Source organism: Propithecus coquereli, unplaced genomic scaffold (assembly GCF_000956105.1).
Source record: "Propithecus coquereli isolate 6110/MARCELLA unplaced genomic scaffold, Pcoq_1.0 Scaffold890, whole genome shotgun sequence".
In the NCBI taxonomy this organism is placed as follows: Eukaryota; Metazoa; Chordata; class Mammalia; order Primates; family Indriidae; genus Propithecus; species Propithecus coquereli.
This window is the reverse complement of record NW_012155174.1, coordinates 169,582-190,487: the sequence shown is the minus strand read 5'-3', so window position 1 is coordinate 190,487 and position 20,906 is coordinate 169,582. Positions and strand designations below refer to the sequence as shown.

The 20,906-nt window shown below is 39.8% G+C and overlaps 1 protein-coding gene across 2 annotated transcripts in view; it reads right to left on the bottom strand.

Annotated features, from left to right (window-relative positions):
* Positions 1–20,900, bottom strand: part of FAM120A (family with sequence similarity 120A) — a 115,570-nt gene extending 94,670 nt beyond the window's left edge. For both annotated transcript variants that reach the window (XM_012664455.1, XM_012664456.1), the window contains exons 1-2: positions 20,411–20,900; positions 1,019–1,265 (exon numbers count right to left, since the gene is read on the bottom strand). In XM_012664455.1, the coding sequence (XP_012519909.1) occupies positions 1,019–1,265; positions 20,411–20,884 (721 nt within the window). In that variant the 5' untranslated portion in view covers positions 20,885–20,900. The remainder of the gene's footprint in view (positions 1–1,018; positions 1,266–20,410) is intronic.
* Positions 20,901–20,906: the final 6 nt, after the last annotated feature.

Genomic DNA, 20,906 nt, shown 5'->3' with positions numbered 1-20,906 from the left:
TGAAATTATTTTGAAATGTTTATAAAAATCTTTCTGATAACTAAGAGTTTCTAAAAAGGACCCACGACATAATTCCTCTTACACACGACTGGATTGGATCGCTAACCTCTATAAAATACAAACTTTGAATGAGCAAACTGAGAGCACTGGATACCACACAGCTTTGAAAAAGGGCCTGGTGTGTCCAAAATAGCCCCAAATCCGATCAGAACTGTGGATTCTAATCACACAGGGATGCTTCACTCCAAAACATATTTACTTATATTTGGACACAATTCTTACAAACTCTCAGCAAATTAGAACTGTATGTTAAAATAGCTTGAGATACCCACACTGAAAGCATAAGAAAGGGTAGTTGACAAAAGAGAAAAGAAAGAAAATAACTATACAACGCAAACATAAGTGACAGAAGAATGTATTACCTCTTGAAAAAGAAATTATTATGTAAAATTTTAGTTTAAAATAAGATATTGTCCTTTCTGGGTATTCAACATAAGAAATTCCTCCCGGGGAATTTTTAAGACATTTATACATTTACTTAAAATTCAGATGTTCAAACAAGGTAAGTTAGTTTATTTTTGCTGTTTTTCTTTTAAAGCACAGAGTGCCTTGAAAGTGAGGAGAAAACATGAAAGTGCTAACTCCATAACATATTTTCTTTTACTATAAACACAGTTTATGCCAAAGGTTTAAATGCCTAATTTTCACAGTGAGCATCTGTTAACATCTGTGACTTAGAAATGTTATTTTTCCAAAACTTAAAGTGAGTTTATTCACAAAATTAGTTTTTCAGTCTGGACACCACTATACAAAAACAAACACTTAAGAACAAAAGCAGCCCATTATCAGCTTTATCAAAAAATAATACAAAGAAGAAGAGCCCATTTCTTGGTTTCTTTTAAATTTAAGATATGCATCCAAAATGTTCAAGCACTGAAATACTTAAAAGATCAATATACTCATAGTATGGTAACTCCCTTATAAAATAAAATAAAAGTTTTCACACTGTTCCACCTACCTAACAGAGCAGCAAAAATAGGAAAACGATTTGGATTCAGGTCCAGTTGCTTGGCAACTTCATGCATCAGATATTGGCTTGTTGTGAGACTTTTCCCGTTCCGGCTCAGTTTTAGGGCATGCGCACTGAAATAGTAAGGGATGTTGCACAGTGCATAATCAGAGTCATATGCAACCAAGCCATGGAAACCATTCTCTCTGCAGAAACCAATCACTTCTTGATGGTGATCCTCAATGCTCTGTGCAACCTAGCAAATGAGAAGAAAACTTCATCAGATGCAGGGTAACGCAGCATGCTCAATAAGCAGACATGTTTGTACAGAAGTCAAAAAATCACATTTATGAAAACCATCCGAGAAAGCCAAACAGTGAAAAAAGTGCCCAAAGCGTGCAGTACATTGTTCGGATAAATCTCTGTGGGAAATCAGATTTAAATCATTTCCTGTCAGTAACTCATGCTCCTATCTAGACTGTAAGTAAATTTTCAATTCTTGTCAAATTCAAAGATCACCCTGCTTGAAAACACACAAAGCTGGCTGACCCCCGTGACAGTATTTTGAAGGAAGGTGGGGGGCAGAGAAGAGGAATATAAAGAGGTGGGAGGAGGGAGACAGAGAGAAGCCACCCATACTCAGTGAAACCAAAATAATTTCTTCAAAGTAGATCAAATGTGTCAAATAGGTGAACTAATCAGAAGGCCTTTTTTAAAACTAAAAGCCAAGGATGCTCCCTCACCTACCTGTCTACTAGTTCCTACACTCCTAAGGCATTCAGCATATGGGGACAAAATAAGGATGCACACACTCACCCTAAAAATAACTGCCACATGCTTCTTCTGTGTCCCACACACAATGTCAGAACTACCATTTGGACTAGGTCTAAATCAACTGCTGAAAAATGTAAGCCAAAGTTTCTTTACTTCTACTGAATCCCCACTATAGAACACCAATACTACCTCAGATTTCCACGACAGATGAAGGAGAAGGCAGGGCAACACCTCTGAGAAGTGGGAAGTCCTCTGGACTCTCTCTAGTCCTAAAAACATACCAGAAAGACTTGGAAAAAAAAAATGTTCTTCTATTATAAATGATTTAAAGTCCAAGACTATCAAATCTCCTGCTGTTTTCCATGCTCATTCATTCAGCTAAAATTCTGGCAGGTTTTTTTTTTATTTCTACAATGGATAAGGTGGTTTAGTGAATAGAACTTTAAATCAGGTGATTCAGTTAATAATGGAAAATTAACTCACCACAGAGCCTTAGAGGAGAAAAACATATCCCCTTACCTTAAATTTCTAAAACTACTATCCAGTATGTGGCTATGTTGAATGAAAATTTAAATTAAATTAAATTTAAAATTAAGTTCAAGCATACAGTGGTCACAAATGACCAACAGCTAACATATCAATTGGACAGCACAAATATAGAACATTCCCACTAACTCAGAAAATTCTCTTAGACATCACTATAGAGCTAACCTCATTTCTCACTGGCTTTCATAATAAAAGTGGTTACCAAATTTTGTTGGAAAGTTAAACTATAGTGAAATCTCACTGAGAGGCAAAGCAAACCTTTTAAAGATGCATATTTAAAGGAAAAATAACTTTCTGAATTCTCTTGGTAAATATTTCAATAAAAATTTTTTATTTTATATATAAAAAAATCCAATTAGTCAACAATGTTCTATTTCTTAGAATTAGAATAAGAGAATGCTGTTTTATCCCTAAATCTAAAAACACTGTACACCAGCTAAAATAGAATAGTTAAAAAAAAATTCTAAAAAAAGGCTGGCTTCATCCTCTCATTTCTACAAATAGTAATCTCTAAGTCCAAGTTCTTTACCTCAAATCATTTTATTACATAGAACTTTATATTTACAGTGATGTTTTAAAGTATTTTTAAATCACCAGAAATTACTGGCTGTTTTCCAGACATCCTTACTAGTAAGTCTGTATACTCTATTAAAAATGAAAGGCGACGGCGAGTCACCACTCCTTTCTCTCCTAACCCCTCCAAGGAGAGTTCTAGAAAAGGTTCCAGCATGACTGTTTGTTCATAAGATTCTTCTGTCTTGTAGAGGAGGTGGGGCCAATTAAAATGGAGACCCAGAGTGGGTCAGAGTCCAGCCCCACCCACCTACAAGATTAGGGAGTCAGGGACACTCAGGGCTCACTCTCTGCCAAGTCCCTGAGCAATGAGCATCACAGGGTGGTGAAGAGTGCCTGGGTGTGAGAAGGGGCTGCTGTCCAGGAGTAGGAGAAAAGGCATCTCACAAGGAGATGGCCCTGACCCAGTCCTCCAAGATTGTCCTTGGAGTGGGGCAGTAAAAAGGCTCAGAAATGAATGTGTGCTCCTAGCACAGCCAGCACACTAACCCTGGGATCAAAGGGGGAGATGATGAAGTCTGAGAGTAGCAGGGATCAGGTCTAATCTGGCAGCTTTCAAATAATGCCATTAGCGTTGTGAAACAGTAGGCAATATATTTCAAGAGCTTGTAAAACGTTCATACTCTTTGACCCAGTAACCTCACTCCAGGAAATAGAGCCTAAGAAACCAATTCACCAAATAAAAAACATTAAAAGCATTAAAAGGATCACAGTAGTCTTCTATGGAAAAAAAAATTAACATTATAGAGACAGGCAGATACAGCAACTACACTGTACTGTGGAGAAACTTGGGAAAAGCTTATGATAAAATATTAAACAAAATTATTTTGGAATACAATATCATGTATATACAACCATGTAAAACGTGTTTGTGGAAAGACTGGAAAGAAAAAAAGCGAAAACCAAAACAGTTGTATCAGGGTGGTAGAATTATGCTTTAAAAGTCCTTTTGTAAAAGAAAGAATCCAATAAAAAGCTGAAGAAGTACTATTATAAACCATTCCTACACCCTGGTCACCTCTGCTACAGTACTTCTTTTTACGTCTCTCTCTCTCTAAAGGACAAGGGGTGTAGCTCATGCATCTCTGTATCAAGGGTCTAGCTTGGTGCCTGGCACCCAGTAGGCACTAAAAGAATTAAAAACTGTTCCATTTAGGGTCCCCATTTTGTGGGTCACCAAAGATCCCTTAAATCATCTATAAAGACTAATATGATATAGTGTATCCAGTAAAGGCTAACACCCAGCAAAGGCAGTATGTGAAGCTCCACACAATCACCTTCTTCCTCCACCCCTAACAGTTCCCTTTTCGCTCAGAACATTTGATTTCAGATTGGCATTAAAAAGCAAAGTGCATGAACTATTAATAATTCACCACAACTCTAATTTGCAAATGATTAACAATACCTTAATCCTTCCCAAAAGCACACACAGAATTAAACAAACATTTGACTGCTAAAATGAATGTCCTGAAAGAAAAGACAGAGGAACCACACCTATGAACACAGCTTCACGCCTGTAGCAAAGGTGGGAGCCCTCTCACCCTGGCCTTAGCTAATCTTTCCCATCTCAAGTCTCCAGAGTAACAGCCATGGGGGCGGGGCGGTGGAAAAGTCTAGGCTCCTGCTCTGCCCAGACACTTAACCTGGAGGGACAACCTGCCAACTACTGATGTGAAATCAGAGGGATCTTTAAGGTTCCTTCGACTTCTAAAATTCTAGTATTCTACCCCACGTTAAAACTCATTATGCCTTTATCTGAGGATGCCCAGCATGGTGTTAAAAACCACAAGTAACAAAGAGGTTTTCCTTTCTTCAATGGGTGAGTAACGGCAGTGTGGTTCAGCAGTTATTCAGTGGGTGAGGTGAGAGATCTACCAAAGAAAATCACAAAAAAGAAGAACCCGGAGAGAGGGAGTTAAAAGTCAATTGCCTAGGGGTAGTGAGTACAAGATAACTCTACTCATTTATCAAAACTCATACAATTGTACATCACACAGAATGAACTTTAATGTATGCAAATTAAAAAACAAATCAACCAGGATGTCAGGGGATGCCAGGATAGAATGCAGACTGACAAATGTATTTAACTGTGTCATCAAATGTAGGAAATAACCTCACAGAAATGGGTTGGGGAGAATGAGCTGCTTGAGTAATGTGGGAAAACTACTCTACTTGTTGTGTCTCCCTCACCCTCGTCTGGGTTGATAATTCTCAAACTACTTTGCACAAACCCTAGGGTTGAAGCAAATGGCACATGAGCCAGGTTCTCACTGTCAGAAAGAAGCTACAAATAATTGCGCAAAGGGAGAAGGCTAAATGAACCTTGTGGTGCTGGATTAGCCATGAGACATCAGTGAGAACAGGCGTTCAGGTGAAAATACACACAGACACACAGACAGGTAGGTACAGAAATGACGGGAGATCTGGTGTTCACATGGATTAGTACACACATTTCTCCTTGTCACAGGGACCCCCAGCAGCAGGAGCATACAGGTGCCCAGGCGTGGGTTTCTAATCATCCTTCCCATGACAAGGAACCAGGGCTGCTCCTTGGAGAGACAGCTGATGCTTGAGCAGGGAACCACAAGACGTCTCTGAAGCATCTTGTAGGGCCAGAATGCAAGGAAGTGCCCCCAAAACAAAAGGATGGCATGTGACACAGGGGCCAACTCAAAAGAGCTCCCAAGGCCAGAGCTGGGGCAATGGGAGCAATGAGATAAATAGTGCAGTACTGGATACAACCTCAAATGAATTGATTATAACCCTACAAAATGAGGACGAGAGACCATACTGATGTAGATAAATGATTAAATAAATGAAAGGGGGGAGAAGGTACAAATTTTCCCCACAGAAGAATAAAAAATTAGTGTACAATCCTTCCCCAAAACAGGTGAAGTTTAACAACTTCCCCCTTGAATTTGGGCTAGACTCAATGACTGCTTCCAAAGGATGAAGATGTTATATATAAGTAAAGGTAAAAATGGTCACTACAGAGCAAACACCTACAGAGAGCTCCTCACACAATTGATCAAGGTCAGTCACCCAGTGCTAAGCCAAGTTGATGTCATGTGCCATGTAGGGTGCTAAGAAGCACCACAAACTCCCGGGCTATCCTTTCCTGCAATGCACACCTGTAATTTAATACTGAGAAAGTATCAAGACAAACCGAGATCGGGGGACAAAATACCTAATCAGTACTGCTCACAAGTGCCAAGATCAGGAAGTAGAGGAGCTGGCCCAGACCAGAAGGGATGGAAGAGGAGAGGGGTCCTGGATGGGGTCCCAGAACAAAAAAGGACACTGGTGGGAAAACAGATGAAATCCAAATGAAGTCCCTAACATAGTTAACAGTATTCTACCAATGCTAATTTCTTAGTTTACATCACTGTACTAGCTAGTAGGAAGTTAATATCCCTGGAAGCTGACTGAAGGATATTTGGGGACTCTATACTATCTGTGTGACTTTTGTATAAAATTAAAATTATTCCAAATAAAAAGTTTATTTAGAAAAAAGTCAATATTCTACAAGACACAAGACATCAGCTGAAAGACTACTTCAAACCACTTTATTAGATGAACAAAGTATTACAGTAACAGGCAGTAACCTGAAAAATGAACCCCTGCCTAAACAGCAGTTTCAAAAAGCCTATTATATGAAAACAGAACTCTTCCCAAAGACAGTCCACTTGAGAGAAACAAGAAGGCCTTCAAAGTATGGAATTCGATTACCTATAAATTTAAGAATGAATGAATGCAGTCAAACAACTAAGAATATTTATAAGAGACCCAATGAACAATTCCTTGAGATTTAAGTCAAGGAAAATCTGATAAAAATCTGGTCGAGAATTTGACAGGGGTGAAAAGATGATATGATGCAAAATTTGACTGGGGAAAGGAAAAAGATTGTAGGTTGTGTCAAAATAACGTAAGTGGCAATTATTTTTTTTTTTTTTTTTTTGAGACAGAGTCTCACTCTTTTTGCCCAGGCTACAGTGCCGTGGCGTCAGCCTAGCTCACAGCAACCTCAAACTCCTGGGCTCAAGAAATCCTTCTGCCTCAGCCTCCCGAGTAGCTGGGACTACAGACATGCGCCACCATGCCTGGCTAATTTTTTCTATATATTTTTAGTTGTCCAATTAATTTCTTTCTATTTTTAGTAGAGACGGGGTCTTGCTCTTGCTCAGGCTGGTTTCGAACTCCTGAGCTCAAACAATCCTTCTGCCTCGGCCTCCCAGAGTGCTAGGATTAGAGGCGTGAGCCACAGTGCCCGGCCCTAAGAGGCAATTATTTAATCGGAAATAAAAATTAAGTACTAAGCTTAAGCTTTGGGAATTCAGTGTCTGACAGATTTGAGCTGCTCTGTCTTTTTCTCTGGTCTTCTGAAGGTCTTTCATTCCCTTTTGTCCTTCTCCTGTGCTAAGAGACTCTCTCAACCTGATCTGTTTCTCCTCTTTCCTGGCCTGCCAACACTTGGCTCAGACTGGGCATAATACAAGGAAATTGACATTTCTTGTTCTTAATGTTAATTTTAGAAGGGAGTTTAAACTATTAAATACAATGTTGAGAAGATGATTTCATTCTGAACTCCCCCAAAGTATAAAACAACTTAAAAAATTAAGCCCTGAAAACTTACTTACTTAACGGGGTAAAATCACCCACCAGTGGTAAATCAAACTTTGAATTATTAGCTGCCTCGTTACTGAAAATCCCAAGCTAGTAACCACTGAGACTATCTGCCATCTTAAAAGCACCAGGCCTTGATTAAGTTTTGCCATGGCTACCATTACCACCATATCAAAATGCAAGTGTAAAAACAAGGAAGAGAAACTCTAAAACTCCTTCTGTATCCAACCCCAAGGAGCATTCTACTTCAGCTCTTATCAAGTGATGAGGGAGCTAGTGTCTAACCCAACACCCCTGCCCGGGACACGCCAGCATGGGAATCATGAAACTTCTCAGTCTCTTCCTCCCTGCCTACCCCCTCCTCAAGAAATACGGTAGGTGTAGTTAGTGTGGAAAAGTTTAAAGCAGCAAAATGTCCCATTTTTGGTCCTAAGAAACCACTTTGTACTTAGTTTAAGATGATAACTTTATGCTACTATAAATTCACCACAAATTCCTAGGTAAATCTTATCTCAATAGTTTTAATGAATTCCATTGTCTGCTTTAATATTTCTGTACTTCCATTTCTTCATCTGCAAAAATAATATTCCTCTACCTCACAGAAAAGCTGTGATGATTTAACATACTACATGTAAACAGATCAGAATCATTAACAAATAGTAAGCACTTGGCAAATGTCCATTACCACTTATTTTTCAGTAAGCTACATGAAAAAGATTTCTTTTTACTTTTCATACAAGGGCCTGAAACACTATGAGTTGTCATAAATTACACTAAGAAAAATATCATATGTGTTTTTTCTTCAGAATAATTTTACACCAGCTCAGGGAATAATGTGACACATCCTCCAGCCAGCTATCTGATTTAGAAGATATAAGTCAACCTGACCATAATAGGATAAAGTCAACCTAAATTCTTTTGTTAAAAAACAAACAACAACAACAAAACAGGCTTTGACTTTTACCCAATTGAACTCCAGTCAATAGGTGGGTAAATTTTACTCTCAGGCTTCTGTTTCCTACTCTAGTTCAACTGAAGAATGAGAAGATAAAAGTCAACTCCGATTTGGTGGCAGACTTTTGATATTTACTTTAAAGGGCAATTTAAGCATTATAACATACATTAGCAATGTCTCTAAAAAGAAATCTCTCCTCCTCAAGAAACCTCATAGCTGAATAAACTTCTCTGTCTCATTTACTCTATAAGAATTGGGTGCAGTGGTCTTAAAAGCAAGCTAAAAAATTTCTTTTAAAATTAGGGAGTGGCACATGAAAAGATGCTCAACTTCACTTGTCATTAGAGACATATAAATCAAAACCACAAAGAGATACTGTACCACCTCACATCCACTGGAATGGCTACTATCAAAACAAAAAACAAAAACCAAAAAAACCCAGAAAATAACAAGTGTTGTCAAAGTTATGTGGAGAAAATAGAACCCTTATGAATTGCTAGTGGGAATGTAAAATGGTACAGCCTCTGTAGAAAATAGTATGGTGGTTCCTCAAAAATTAAACCTAAAATTACCACCCTATGATCCAGCAATTCCACTTCTGAGTTGAAAAAAATGGACTCAGAAGAGATGCTGGTACACTCATGTTCATTGTAGCACAGTGGCCAAAGGGTAGAAGCAATCCAAGCATCCATCCACAGATGAATAGATAAACAAAATGTGGTCTGTTTACAATGGAATATTATTCAACCTTAAAAAGGAAGGAGATTCTGACACATGTTACAACATGGACGAACCATAAAGATATTACGTTAAGTTAAATAAGTCAGACATAAAAGGACAAATACTATATGATCTCATTATATTATATGAGGTACCTAACATAGTCAAATTCAGAGACAAAAAGTAGAATGGTGGTTACCAGAGGATGGGAAGAGGAGAGAATGGGGAGTTACATTTAATGAGGACAGAGTTTCAGTTGAGGATGTAGAAAAACTTCTGGGGACAGATGATGGTGATGGCTGTACAACAATGTGAATGTACTTAATGCCACTGAGCTATACACTTCAAAATGGTTGAGATGATAAATTTTGATAAATTTTTGATAAATTTTATGTTATGTATAGTTTATCACAATTAAAAATAATAATAACAATAATAAAAACAATGGTTTCACCCTGTCTCCCTGTCTTCTCAGAAGGCCTAAGTGCATGGCTCCAAAATTTAACTTCCTAGTTGTCAAAAGAGAAGTTTTATTTTTCCTTTGGACAACAATTAGCATGTATGCAATAGATTGTATCTGCCAGGCTATATCAAAAGGTATGACTTCTTTTTTTCTTTGCAATCTCTTTAGCAGATTGCCTGTGACATGATCTAAGTCTGGTTCAATGCCTATTTGGTAATACAGGTTGAATATCCCTTATCTGAAACACTTGGGACCAGATGTGTTTTGGATTTTGGATTTTTTTGGATTTTGGAATATTTGTGTTATACTTACTAGTTGAGCATTCCAAATTCAAAAATATGAAATCTCGAATGCTCCAATGAGCATTTCCTTTGAGCATCTGCCAGCAAAAAGTTTCAGATTTGAAGCATTTCAGATTTATGATTTCTGGATTTTGTATACGGATGAGCAACCTGTACAATTGTTGTCTTTCCTTTCTAAAAACATAATAATAAAGGAGTGAATGTCATAACAGGAATGCAAACTAAACTTATAAACTTTAAAAGCAAAAAAAAAAAAAAAAAAAAAAAGGCCGGGCGCGGTGGCTCACGCCTGTAATCCTAGCTCTCTGGGAGGCCGAGGTGGGTTGATTGTTTGAGGTCAGGAGTTCGAGACCAGCCTGAGCAAGAGCGAGACCCCGTCTCTACTAAAAATAGAAAGAAATTAATTGGACAACTAAAAATATATAGAAAAAATTAGCTGGGCATGGTAGCGCATACCTGTAGTCCCAGCTACTCGGGAGGCTGAGGCAGAAGGATTTCTTGAGCCCAGGAGTTTGAGGTTGCTGTGAGCTAGGCTGATGCCACGGCACTCACTCTAGCCCGGGCAAAAGAGTGAGACTCTGTCTCAAAAAAAATAAATAAATAAAATAAAATAAAAAAAGGAAACACCCACGTTATTTGTATTTAGAATCTATTTAGCCTGCTATATCAATCTCCTAATGACACAGCTAAATCCTAACAATATTATTCTTGCTAAAATTTCACTTCAAAATATAAAACATCAAAATTTAATTTTCAGAATTTAGGAAAAAGAACCTCAGATTGGTACCATTTATTTCAAGATAGTGACACTTGCAAACTCTTTACACATCCAGAATACTGAAAATCTCATCCAGTGATCCCCTCCAACAGTCTGGGCTGACTTGTTATTGCTGTTCATACATGTGTTCTAGCTAAGAAGATAAACAATGCACTTCCAAACTGTGAAAAGTCAACCCTTCAACAATAAACCCTCCAGTATACTTTCCTACACTAACTGGTAAAATGCCAACAACATGGTAAATTCATTCTTTTCGAAAAAGTTAATTTATTCCAGAGACAACCGAGAAATCACAAATGACTGGGGCATGAAAGTATTATGTTTCTAAATCACAGATTCTGAACTACCATAATGTAGATTTACCATCCCCTTTGCAGATACAGATAGATGTCAAGTTAATTCTAGACTGTCCCTAAGACGGCTAGAAACAATGTGTGAGAGAGCCAGGTATAACAAGAGAAATGATGGCTAATTTCCCTAAGCAGTCACCTCTTTTATGCCCTCAACACATCTCCTAAGAAACATAAAAGGCTTATTCAAAGATAAAACCTCTGCAACAGGTGGCCAACCTGAGACCAGTGATCTTTGGAATTAACTCCATGTGGACTTGAAAACTCCAACTTCCTACCATCTCTATCCTATCATACTGTCTTGCATGAGGGCAGTAATTGCTGAGTTATTATATCCATTTACCAAATATTTTTTGAACACGTAATACATGTCAGGTATTGTTCTAAGAGCTGATAATAGGCAAGGTATTCATGGGACTTACTTTCTAGAGAAAACATAAAAATAAGTAAAAATGAAATGAATGATGAGCTATATGGAGACATTTGAAGAATTTAAGAATATTTTCATCTGAACTCTGGTTTATTTTTGTCTTTTCATTTAGAAAATATTGTCTATAAATCCACTGGAAAATAGTCCAATTTTTCAAACGATAAAATATATCTTATTACTTGGTATTTGACATTTATTCCTATGGTCCACTACTTACTAAGGTTGGAATGGGTAGTATGTGTTAGTTTCTTCCCATTAGTATAAATTTCAGAAAACTATTATAAAACAAAGAGCAATGTGGGTCTAAAGATTTGTTAGAGATTGCATGTATATATGTGTGTATTTTAATTTAGAAAATTAAGTGTTATTTTTGATTACTTCTCTTCCTGGTATACTTACATACCTATATTTCAAACATATATATGGCTTTACAAAGGCCCCAAGCTTAGAATTCTTTAATTTGTTCATACCAGGATTGCCTTGCCTTGGCACTATTGATATTTTGGGCCAGATAATTCCTTGCTGTGGGGGGCTGCTCTGTAGAATTGTAAAATATTTGGCAGCATCCCTGGCCTCCACCCAATAGATGCCGACAGTTAACACCGCTCCCACACACACACTCCCACACCCACCCCTCCAGCTGTGACAGACAAAAATGCCTCCCAATGCTACCAAAAGTCTCCACTGTCAACCCCAGTTAAGAACCACTCACAGGTCTTCACTGAGTAAATACACTGTTCTATGATGTCAAAGAAAGTTCCAAACATTAACCCAGAAAAAGGATTTAAATGAACCTCCTCAACCCCCAACTGTAAGCTCCCTAAAGGTTTCCTTCCTTTCCTATTCTGTTCATTCCTTTAGGCCTGGACAATAACAGCTGCTCAAATGTTTGCTGAAAGGAGAATTAATCACCATTGGGAAGCAATTAGAAAAGAGAGTATAAGAAATTTTGGGCCGGGCACAGTGGCTCATGCTTGTAATCTTAGCACTTTGGGAGGCCAAGATGGGAGGATAGTTTGAGCCCAGGAATTTGAGGTTGCACCGACCTATGATGACGCCACTGCACTACAGCTAAGGCAACAGAGTGAGACCCGGTCTCAAAAGGAAAGGAAAGGAGAGGGGAGGGGAAGGGAAGGGAGAGGGGAAATTTGAGAATTTGAGGTAACAAAACAAATCTTAAGTAATCACCATAGGTCCAGATGTTGAAAGAAAATAATTAAATTCGTCTGGCTATATATTAATAATAGAACACAGCAAATATTTCGTAAAGAGCTGAATACCTACACTAAAAATATAGGAGATACAAGAGGAGTAAAATACAGTTCCTGGCCTTGATCAGTTTACAGTTTGATGGGGGAGGTAAGTATGCCATAGGCTATAAATACAATAGACTACTAAAAGTCCAATGCAAACATACATGATGCTGTGTGTATGTGTTTCTGGTCCACCTTTTCAAATATCAGAAGAGACTCCATGAGGAAAGGTTGCATTTGAGATAGACTTTGAAGAATGAGTAAAACTGTGATAAGCAAAAGTGGGTTGGTATAGTAGTTAGACAAGAGGGAATGATATAAGCAAAAGTTGGATATTTCTTGAGGAAATAGCGAGCGGCTGGGGTTGGGAACATTTAAAAGGACAGTAGAAGAATTGTGAGACATGAAGCATGGTGGAATGGGTTCAGGTAGCAGGAGGGTCTACAGGCTTGAACAAGGAGTTTGGACTTAATGGTTTTGTTCAAGTCTGAGCAGGAGAGTGACCTCCCTGAAATTGTATCAGACTACTCTGCCAAGGGTGTGCAAGATGAGCTCCACTGGGGAGCCTGGCAGATCCAGAGTCCATTCTGGATGCTGCCAACAGTAAAAGAAAAGTGTGAACTATTTACCAGTAGTATAGGTCTTGCATTCTATTTTGTTGTTGTTGTTGTTGTATTTTATTCTACATCACTTTTCAAATGGTGGTAAACATCCAATAATATGGTTTCAAAACCCACCAACAGGTCTGCAAAGCACTTGTTAGACCCTTGGGTAAACTTTATGAATTTGAATGCTGGGGGTATGAGAAATAAGAAGAGCTTGATGGTGGCTGAGAGACTGTTAAGCTAGAATTGGCCTGATGTATCATTATTCTGGGGACTGGCAGGATGGGATGCTGGAATGGCAAGCGTGACTCTGGGGTGGTAGGGCGTGTCACTCTGAAGTGAGTGATCACAAGGTTCAAGATAGTTAGGGCTAAAAGTGAAACCAGAATAGGACGAGAGAAGAGAAATGGTGGAATACAAGAGGAGAAGGAAGAGCAGATCAGCAAGGGCCACACTGTGGAAGTGGCATGGGGCAAAAAGGGTACACCATGCAAAAGTGTTAAAGATGGGGTCACTATTTCACTAATTATAGGGTCCAAGCTCTGGGGCAGCTAAAGTGATGTTAGAAATTCACTCCAGTTGAAGAATCAGGAGATCAGTTTATAGGGATAAGAACAGTCAGTGTGCACGTTGATGGGACATGGTATAAACAATCTATAAGTATGTAAAACCAGGTGCTGAACTCTTTGAGGACAGTGAGGCTGTGCCTTGGAAATTGTCAGATGTTGAATAAACATATTGTTAGTATTAATGTCAAAAGAGGTAATATTGGAGACTATATAGAGTATATAATGAACAGTAGTATATTATGGAGAAGGTCAAAAGGATTGTGGCATATAGAGAAAGTCTTATTTCAGTAACCTCAGGAAACTTTGATAACTGAAAAAGATTCAAGGAGGCAGACAGGACTCGATACGCAGATAAGCTTTGATAGGTCTAACTTTAAACTTAAAAACAAAGGAAAGATTTAGAAAAGGATAATAATTGTTCATAAAGATCAATGCTCAAATTACAAATTGGCGGCATCAAGAGCTGTAGCTAGCCTAGAGACCTGTATTGCTTGGCTTGGTATTTTTAAAATAACAAAATTTCAAATAAAATCTGGGTTTCTGGCTTTCTAGAAAAATCTGAATGTCTGACAATATTGACTCTATAGTTCTGCATGACTTTTAAAATGTGCATACCCTTGAATCTACTGCATGTGTAGAGGTTGGATAAATTAAGGAACACTATGTAGGCATTAAAAAGAATTAGAACTATTAGTATAGAGAAGGTAAGATTTTTACATAAAAAAAGCAAATTGCTGAATAATGTAAAGTGATCACATTAATGTTAAAAATTAGAACTATACTGTAATAATATATATTATATAAATTATGATATAAAATATATGGCCTGCACAGCCACCATGGAAAACAATGTGGTGATTCCTCAAAGAAGTTAAACACAGAATGACCATATAACCCAGCAATTCCACTTCTAGTTTATAACCAAAAGAAATGAAAGCAGGAACTTGCACAAATATTTGTATACCATGTTCATAGAAATATTATCCACAATAGTCAAAAAGTAGAAGCAACCCAAGTGTCCATCAATGGATGAATGGACAAACAAAATGTGGAATATACACACAATGAAATACTATTTAGCCTTAAAAAGAAATGGAATTCTGATACAGGCTATAATATGGATGAACCTTGAAGACATTACGCTAAGTGAATTAAACTAGTCACAAAACTGGTACACTAGGAAAGTACATGATGACTGGTGTGAGTTATAATATGGTCAATTTTGAACCTTAAGTATTTTCCGGTCAATTAAAGGTCCTTAAGAATAAGATATACTGGCCAGGAGCAGTGGCTCACGCCTGTAATCGTAGGACTCTGGGAGGCCGAGGCGGGTGGATCGTTTGAGCTCAGGAGTTTGAGACCAGCCTGGGCAAGAGCAAGACCCTGTCTCTACTAAAAAAAAAAAATAGAAAGAAATTATCTGGACAAATAAAAATACATACAGAAAACATTAGCTGGGCATGGTGGCACATGACTGTAGTCCCAGCTACTTGGGAGGCTGAGGCAGAAGCATCAGTTTGAGGTTGCTGTGAGCTACGCTGATGCCATGGCACTCTAGCCCAGGCAACAGAGATGAGACTCTGTCTCAAAAAAAAAAAAAAAAAAAAAAGAATAAGATAAACTGTCAGTGTTTAGGGTCTGTTAAGCAGCGGTCCCCAACCTTTTTAGCACCAGGGACTGGTTTCATGGAAGACAAGACAATTTTTCGGGGCGAGGGGAGGCAGGCACCAGTGGAGAGGGAGGCAGAGTATAGGCAGTGATGCAAGCAAGGGGAGCAGTAGCTGTAAATACAGATGAAGCTTTGCCAGCCTCAAGCCCTGAAGCCACTGCTCACCTTCTGCTGTGTGGCCAGGTTCCTAAGTTTCATGGAAGACAATTTTTTCAGAGACTGGGGTGGGGGGGAGTGTTATTGGCAGAGCTCAGGCAGCAAGGCACTTCCTGGTTCCTAACAGGCCTGGGGGGTTGGGGACCACAGTGTTAATGGAGTCTTCTCTTATGCATAGAAACTTTGCTAATCCTATTCTGACTGGAAAAAATAGTAAAGGTGGTTAGCTATCAGAATTGACCTGGGGGTGAATTGTAGGTAAACATACCCACAAAGCATTCTTACACAATGAAACTGAACTTTTGACTTTAGCACTACACTTCCCACTTGAAGAGGTTACTAATGACTTGTCTCCAGATGTCACTTATCAGTAGATCCTGTTTCTTCACTTGGAAAAAGGCACTCTTGAGTGATAGATGAGATAGCATATGTGAGAAAGGACCTAGCAAGGATCTGGTCTGATATCAGTTAGTTCCCTCCCCCATCAAGTATACAAGAAGAAAGATTATTCCTAAATACACACGTTATTATGCTAACCATGAAAATCTTAAACCATAGTCTAACCTCACATTCTCCCACTGATTTAAAACATGAACACCATTTTATATAAGATCTAAGTAAATACACCAGAGCACTGATTTAACAAAATTCCAATGGAACAAATTCAAAATAAGATCTGAAGGACTTCATTATAAACCTTCACACCTACACCACGAGTCTTGTAGCAGAAACATTTATGAAAGCTCCAGTGATTTAATGCCACCAATATTTTAAAATAAACATAAGTCACTCACTAAAGTTTCAAAGGTTATGATTACTCAAGGCACACAAGAGGAAATTCTCTTGCTAAAGCCAAGTTCAAGTTAGGCTATTTAGTGACCCAGACAAAATCAGTTGATACACAGGCCATCGGCTAATTGTTTAAAGAAATACAATTATTACTGTACAAAAAGTACTCCATCAGAGAAATGCTCTCTAAAAAAAGATTTCTGTAAGCAAGGATGACAGGAAATTATGCTTTTCTGCCCATTCAGAGAGGGCCAATAAAATGTTAAATTTTTATAAATGTCTCATTTATCGAACATTATATATAGTCAAGTATTCGTGTCAATTCCTTTGCCAATGTTTATTAACCTTTTCAAACATATATTATCATACAGTAAAATTATCATATTTACTTTGGACGTATAGTTCTGATTTTAAAACACATTACCACCACCATCATCTGGATACAGAAGAACTCATCGCCCCAAAATTCTCCCTCCTGCTGTCCCTTTACATTCACACTCTTCCCCTCCTCCAGTCTTGCAACCACTGATCTGGTCCCTATCACTATAGTTTTATCTTCACAAGACTGTCATAAAAATAGAATCGTATCTTTTAACTCTGGCTTCTTTCACTCAGCATAAAACTTCAATTGAAGATTCATGAAAGCTGTTAACATATACCAATAGTTTCTTCCTTTTTATTGCTAAGTAATATCCCATGGTATGGATGTACCACAGCTTGTTTAACCATCCTCACTCTGTTGCCTGGGCTAGAGTGAAATGCTATGAATATTTAAGTACTAGTTTTTGTGTTAACCAAGGTTTTCATTAGAAAAATACCCAGGGCCAGGCACGGTGATTCATGGCTGTAATCCTAGCACTCCGGGAAGCTGAGGCGGGAGGATTGCTTGCGTTCAGGAGAAAGAGTGAGACCCCGTCTCTACCAGAAAGAAAAAAACCAGGCGGGCATAGTGGCACACACCTGTAGTCCCAGCTACTCGGAAGGCTGAGGCAGGAGGATCACTTGAGCCTGCAATGATGCCACTGCACTCTACTCAGGGTCACAGAGTAGGACTCTGTCTCAACAACAAAAAAAAAACAAGGAAACTGAACAGCCCTCCTCACACACCCCCTTCATTAAAAAAAAGAAAAAGAAAAAGAAAAATACCCAGGAGTGGGACTGCTAAATCGTATAATAAATGTACATTTAACTCTACAAGAAACTGACGCTGTTTTCCAGAGTGGCGGTGCCATTCTGCATTCCCGTCAGCAATGTGTAAGGATCTCAGCTGCTCAACATTCTGCCTAGCACTTGGTATTGCCAGTATTTTTTCCTTTAGCCATTCTAATAGGTATGTAGTGGTATCTCGTTGGGTTTTAAATTTTTTAACCATTTTAATGGGCAACTTTTAAAAAAACCAGCATACACTGTTTCACTCTCTTAAACAGAGAATGCATGACATAAATTTTTCTCACTCAAAATCACCCTTATAGAATAAACATTGTACTACCCCCAGGGGTTTAGGGTTGCAGTACTTAGGGTTGTTTTCCTTCTTCCAAAATAGTCCCAGAATTATGTCTGCTTTTTATCGCTTTTTAAATCTTCTCTCTTGTTGTCACTTCTTCCTATTAAAGGTGCTCCTGCCTCTGGCAGACTTTCCGTTTCACCCTCTTCTCAAACTGAGTTTAGAAAATAGATAACCAGGCTTGTTAGAGTTACATCTAAAAAGAAGAGGGTGATCTGTGAGTGAGAGCTTAAAGGATTCTTCAGTGAGGAAAGTGAAAGCTTCCCCTCCCCCCAATCGTTACATCTAAACTTCCTGATTATCTCCCTTGGTTGCTGAGAAATTTCTAGTAGCTAAATTACTTAGGCATTTTTCAAAAAGATATGGTTGCCCCAGCTAAGAGACTACCAGGTAACTGAGTCATCACACAGGTAACCTGTGCAATTAACACTAGACTATGATTCTGAATCAGGAATTAAAAGTTTTCCTAAAGCAAAATATAGACAAGATTACCGTGTCCAGACGCCTAAACAGATTATCTTAAACGTAGTTTAATTCTAGTTTCCAAACACTTACACATTAGCCAAAATCCATACTACTAGGTATGCAAGGCATTCAAAGGGGTACAAAGATAAATATAAAGAAATATTACAATTAGAAAAGAATTCAACAGTTCTTTCAAAAGATACAGCGACCGTATATGTACATACTGATTCTAATCATAAGTAATATTTACAGTATTCCCTTGAAAATCACTTAAGTACCTAAGTATATAGCTGTCCTGTTACCAAAAGCAGTAAGTGAAGCTCATCCTGTCTTTTAAGTAGTATTTTTCATGTCTGAACAAGATAAAGCTATGAACATTTTTATGATCTCTTCTGGAGGTGGTCCCATCAGAGAAATGGCATCATCTTACTGCTCTGAGCCCCAGGCTCCAATTCAGGAAAATGTGAGAGGCAGACACTTCCTCTCAGCCGAACTTCCCTGAAGAATGGCAAGCTGTGGCTCTGCCATGTTCACAGGCCAATCGCTACTCTTCCGGCTGCCTCCACCCACACGCTTAAAAACCATTTCACCAATTGCAACCGGATCTTGGGTGGGACTTCCGCTATCATTTTAGGCTTAACTACCACCATCTCATCACAGGCAGCAGGGGCAATCATGAAGAGCGAGAATTTCACAAACTTTGAGTTCAAGCGCAGCTTCAAGCAAGCATAAAAGAATGACAAGATGGAAGACAGAGTGACAAGAGCTAAAAACCCAAAACAGTCCCCAAAATATTGTTTTTAAGAAAAACAATGAAAAAGCAAGCAATCAAAACCTGAAGTCCAGGATCATTTATTTGCTTTACAGTCACTGCTGGGTCCTGAAGTTTTCCTCTGGCCCAGGTTCAGCTGTGGAGCCCTCTGCCAAAGGGACAGCAGAAGGCCGATAATGTGGAGCTCTGATTACCCACCCATCAGGGCACCACTGAAGGTCACTGAATACTTAACTGTGCACCAGAAAAATAAATCTGTAAGTTCACGCCTGTATTGCATATGGCCCCCAATTTTACACTACTTCTTTTGCATCGGATCTACAAAACTGAACTACTTTGAAAACTTTTTCACACAGATTTGTAAGTCACAGAACTGACAAAATGCCATGCTGTCAAATTTTACAATTCCTTGAAATCTAACACAATAAACCGCAATTTCCCTAAACATCTTATTTTAAAAGGAACACAGGCAGTGTACTGAGTTCCGAAGAAAAGACTTAATGTATTGGCCTTTACACAAGTTTCACCGTCACTTGGCTAACATTTGTGGTATAGCAGCAGCAGCACTAGTATTTCCAGCTGCTGCTCCTCACTGGCCCTGGCGATCCCCCCACTATTACAATTTATCCTACTTGCTTCCAAGATAAACCTGTTGCTGGGAAAGAACAGGCTAAATTCGAAAAATGAGCATTTTGTTAAAGTTGAAGTAACCTGTCTGCCTCAAAAGAGAGGAGAAAATCGTAAGGATATTGGAAATGAAGACACTACTTGCCACCTCTGGCTTCTGGTCCGGGGCTCTCTACCAACCCTCAGGTGTGCTCACACGTCTGTGGAGCCCGAGCAGGCCCAGTGAGGAGGGAAAGCTGGAGGCAGGCTTGAATAGTGCGCGGCCTGGACAGCCGGCCATCCATCTTGCGGCCCGGCCCGGCTCCCAGCCCGCTCTCTCCAGCCCGGCCCGAGAGGAACTCGCCGCCACGCACGCTGCCACGGCCCGGCCACATTCTGCGCCTCGGGAAAGGGGCTCGGGATGCAGTGCGGCCCTGGTCCCCGGGCCCGAGAGCCCCTGGCCCGCCCCAGACCCCCTGGATCTCCGGCCCGGCCTCACCTTGACGTGGAAGCGGATGAGCGCCAGGCGGATGCAGTGGGCCATGCAGACGGGCGGCAGGAACCAGACCTTGGGCGGCGGGGTGCCCTTGTTCTGGACATGGCTGACGATCTGCTGCGCCGTCTGGCGCTCGTTGCCCTGCCGCTTGACCCACTCGTGCAGCCGGGCCTTCTCGAGCGCGCCGTTGAAGAAGACGAAGAGCTCGATGTTGCCGCCGAAGCAGGCCTTGGCCAGCGCCGCCAGGTAGCCGAGCATGTGGTTCCACTGGCCGCCGCTGACCCAGTCGGTGTAGAAGCCGCCGTAGAGGCGGTGCAGGCAGTTGTCGGCGTCCACCAGCAGGCGCAGCGGGGTCTGCGGGGGCCGCTGCCGCCCGCCGCCCACCAGGCTGCCCCGGGCCAGCTTCTGCAGCTCCACCGGCACCACGGCGCTCGGGCAGTGCTTCTCGATGTAGTCCTGGAAGCCCTGCACGCCCATGGCGGCGGCGGGGGCGCGGGCG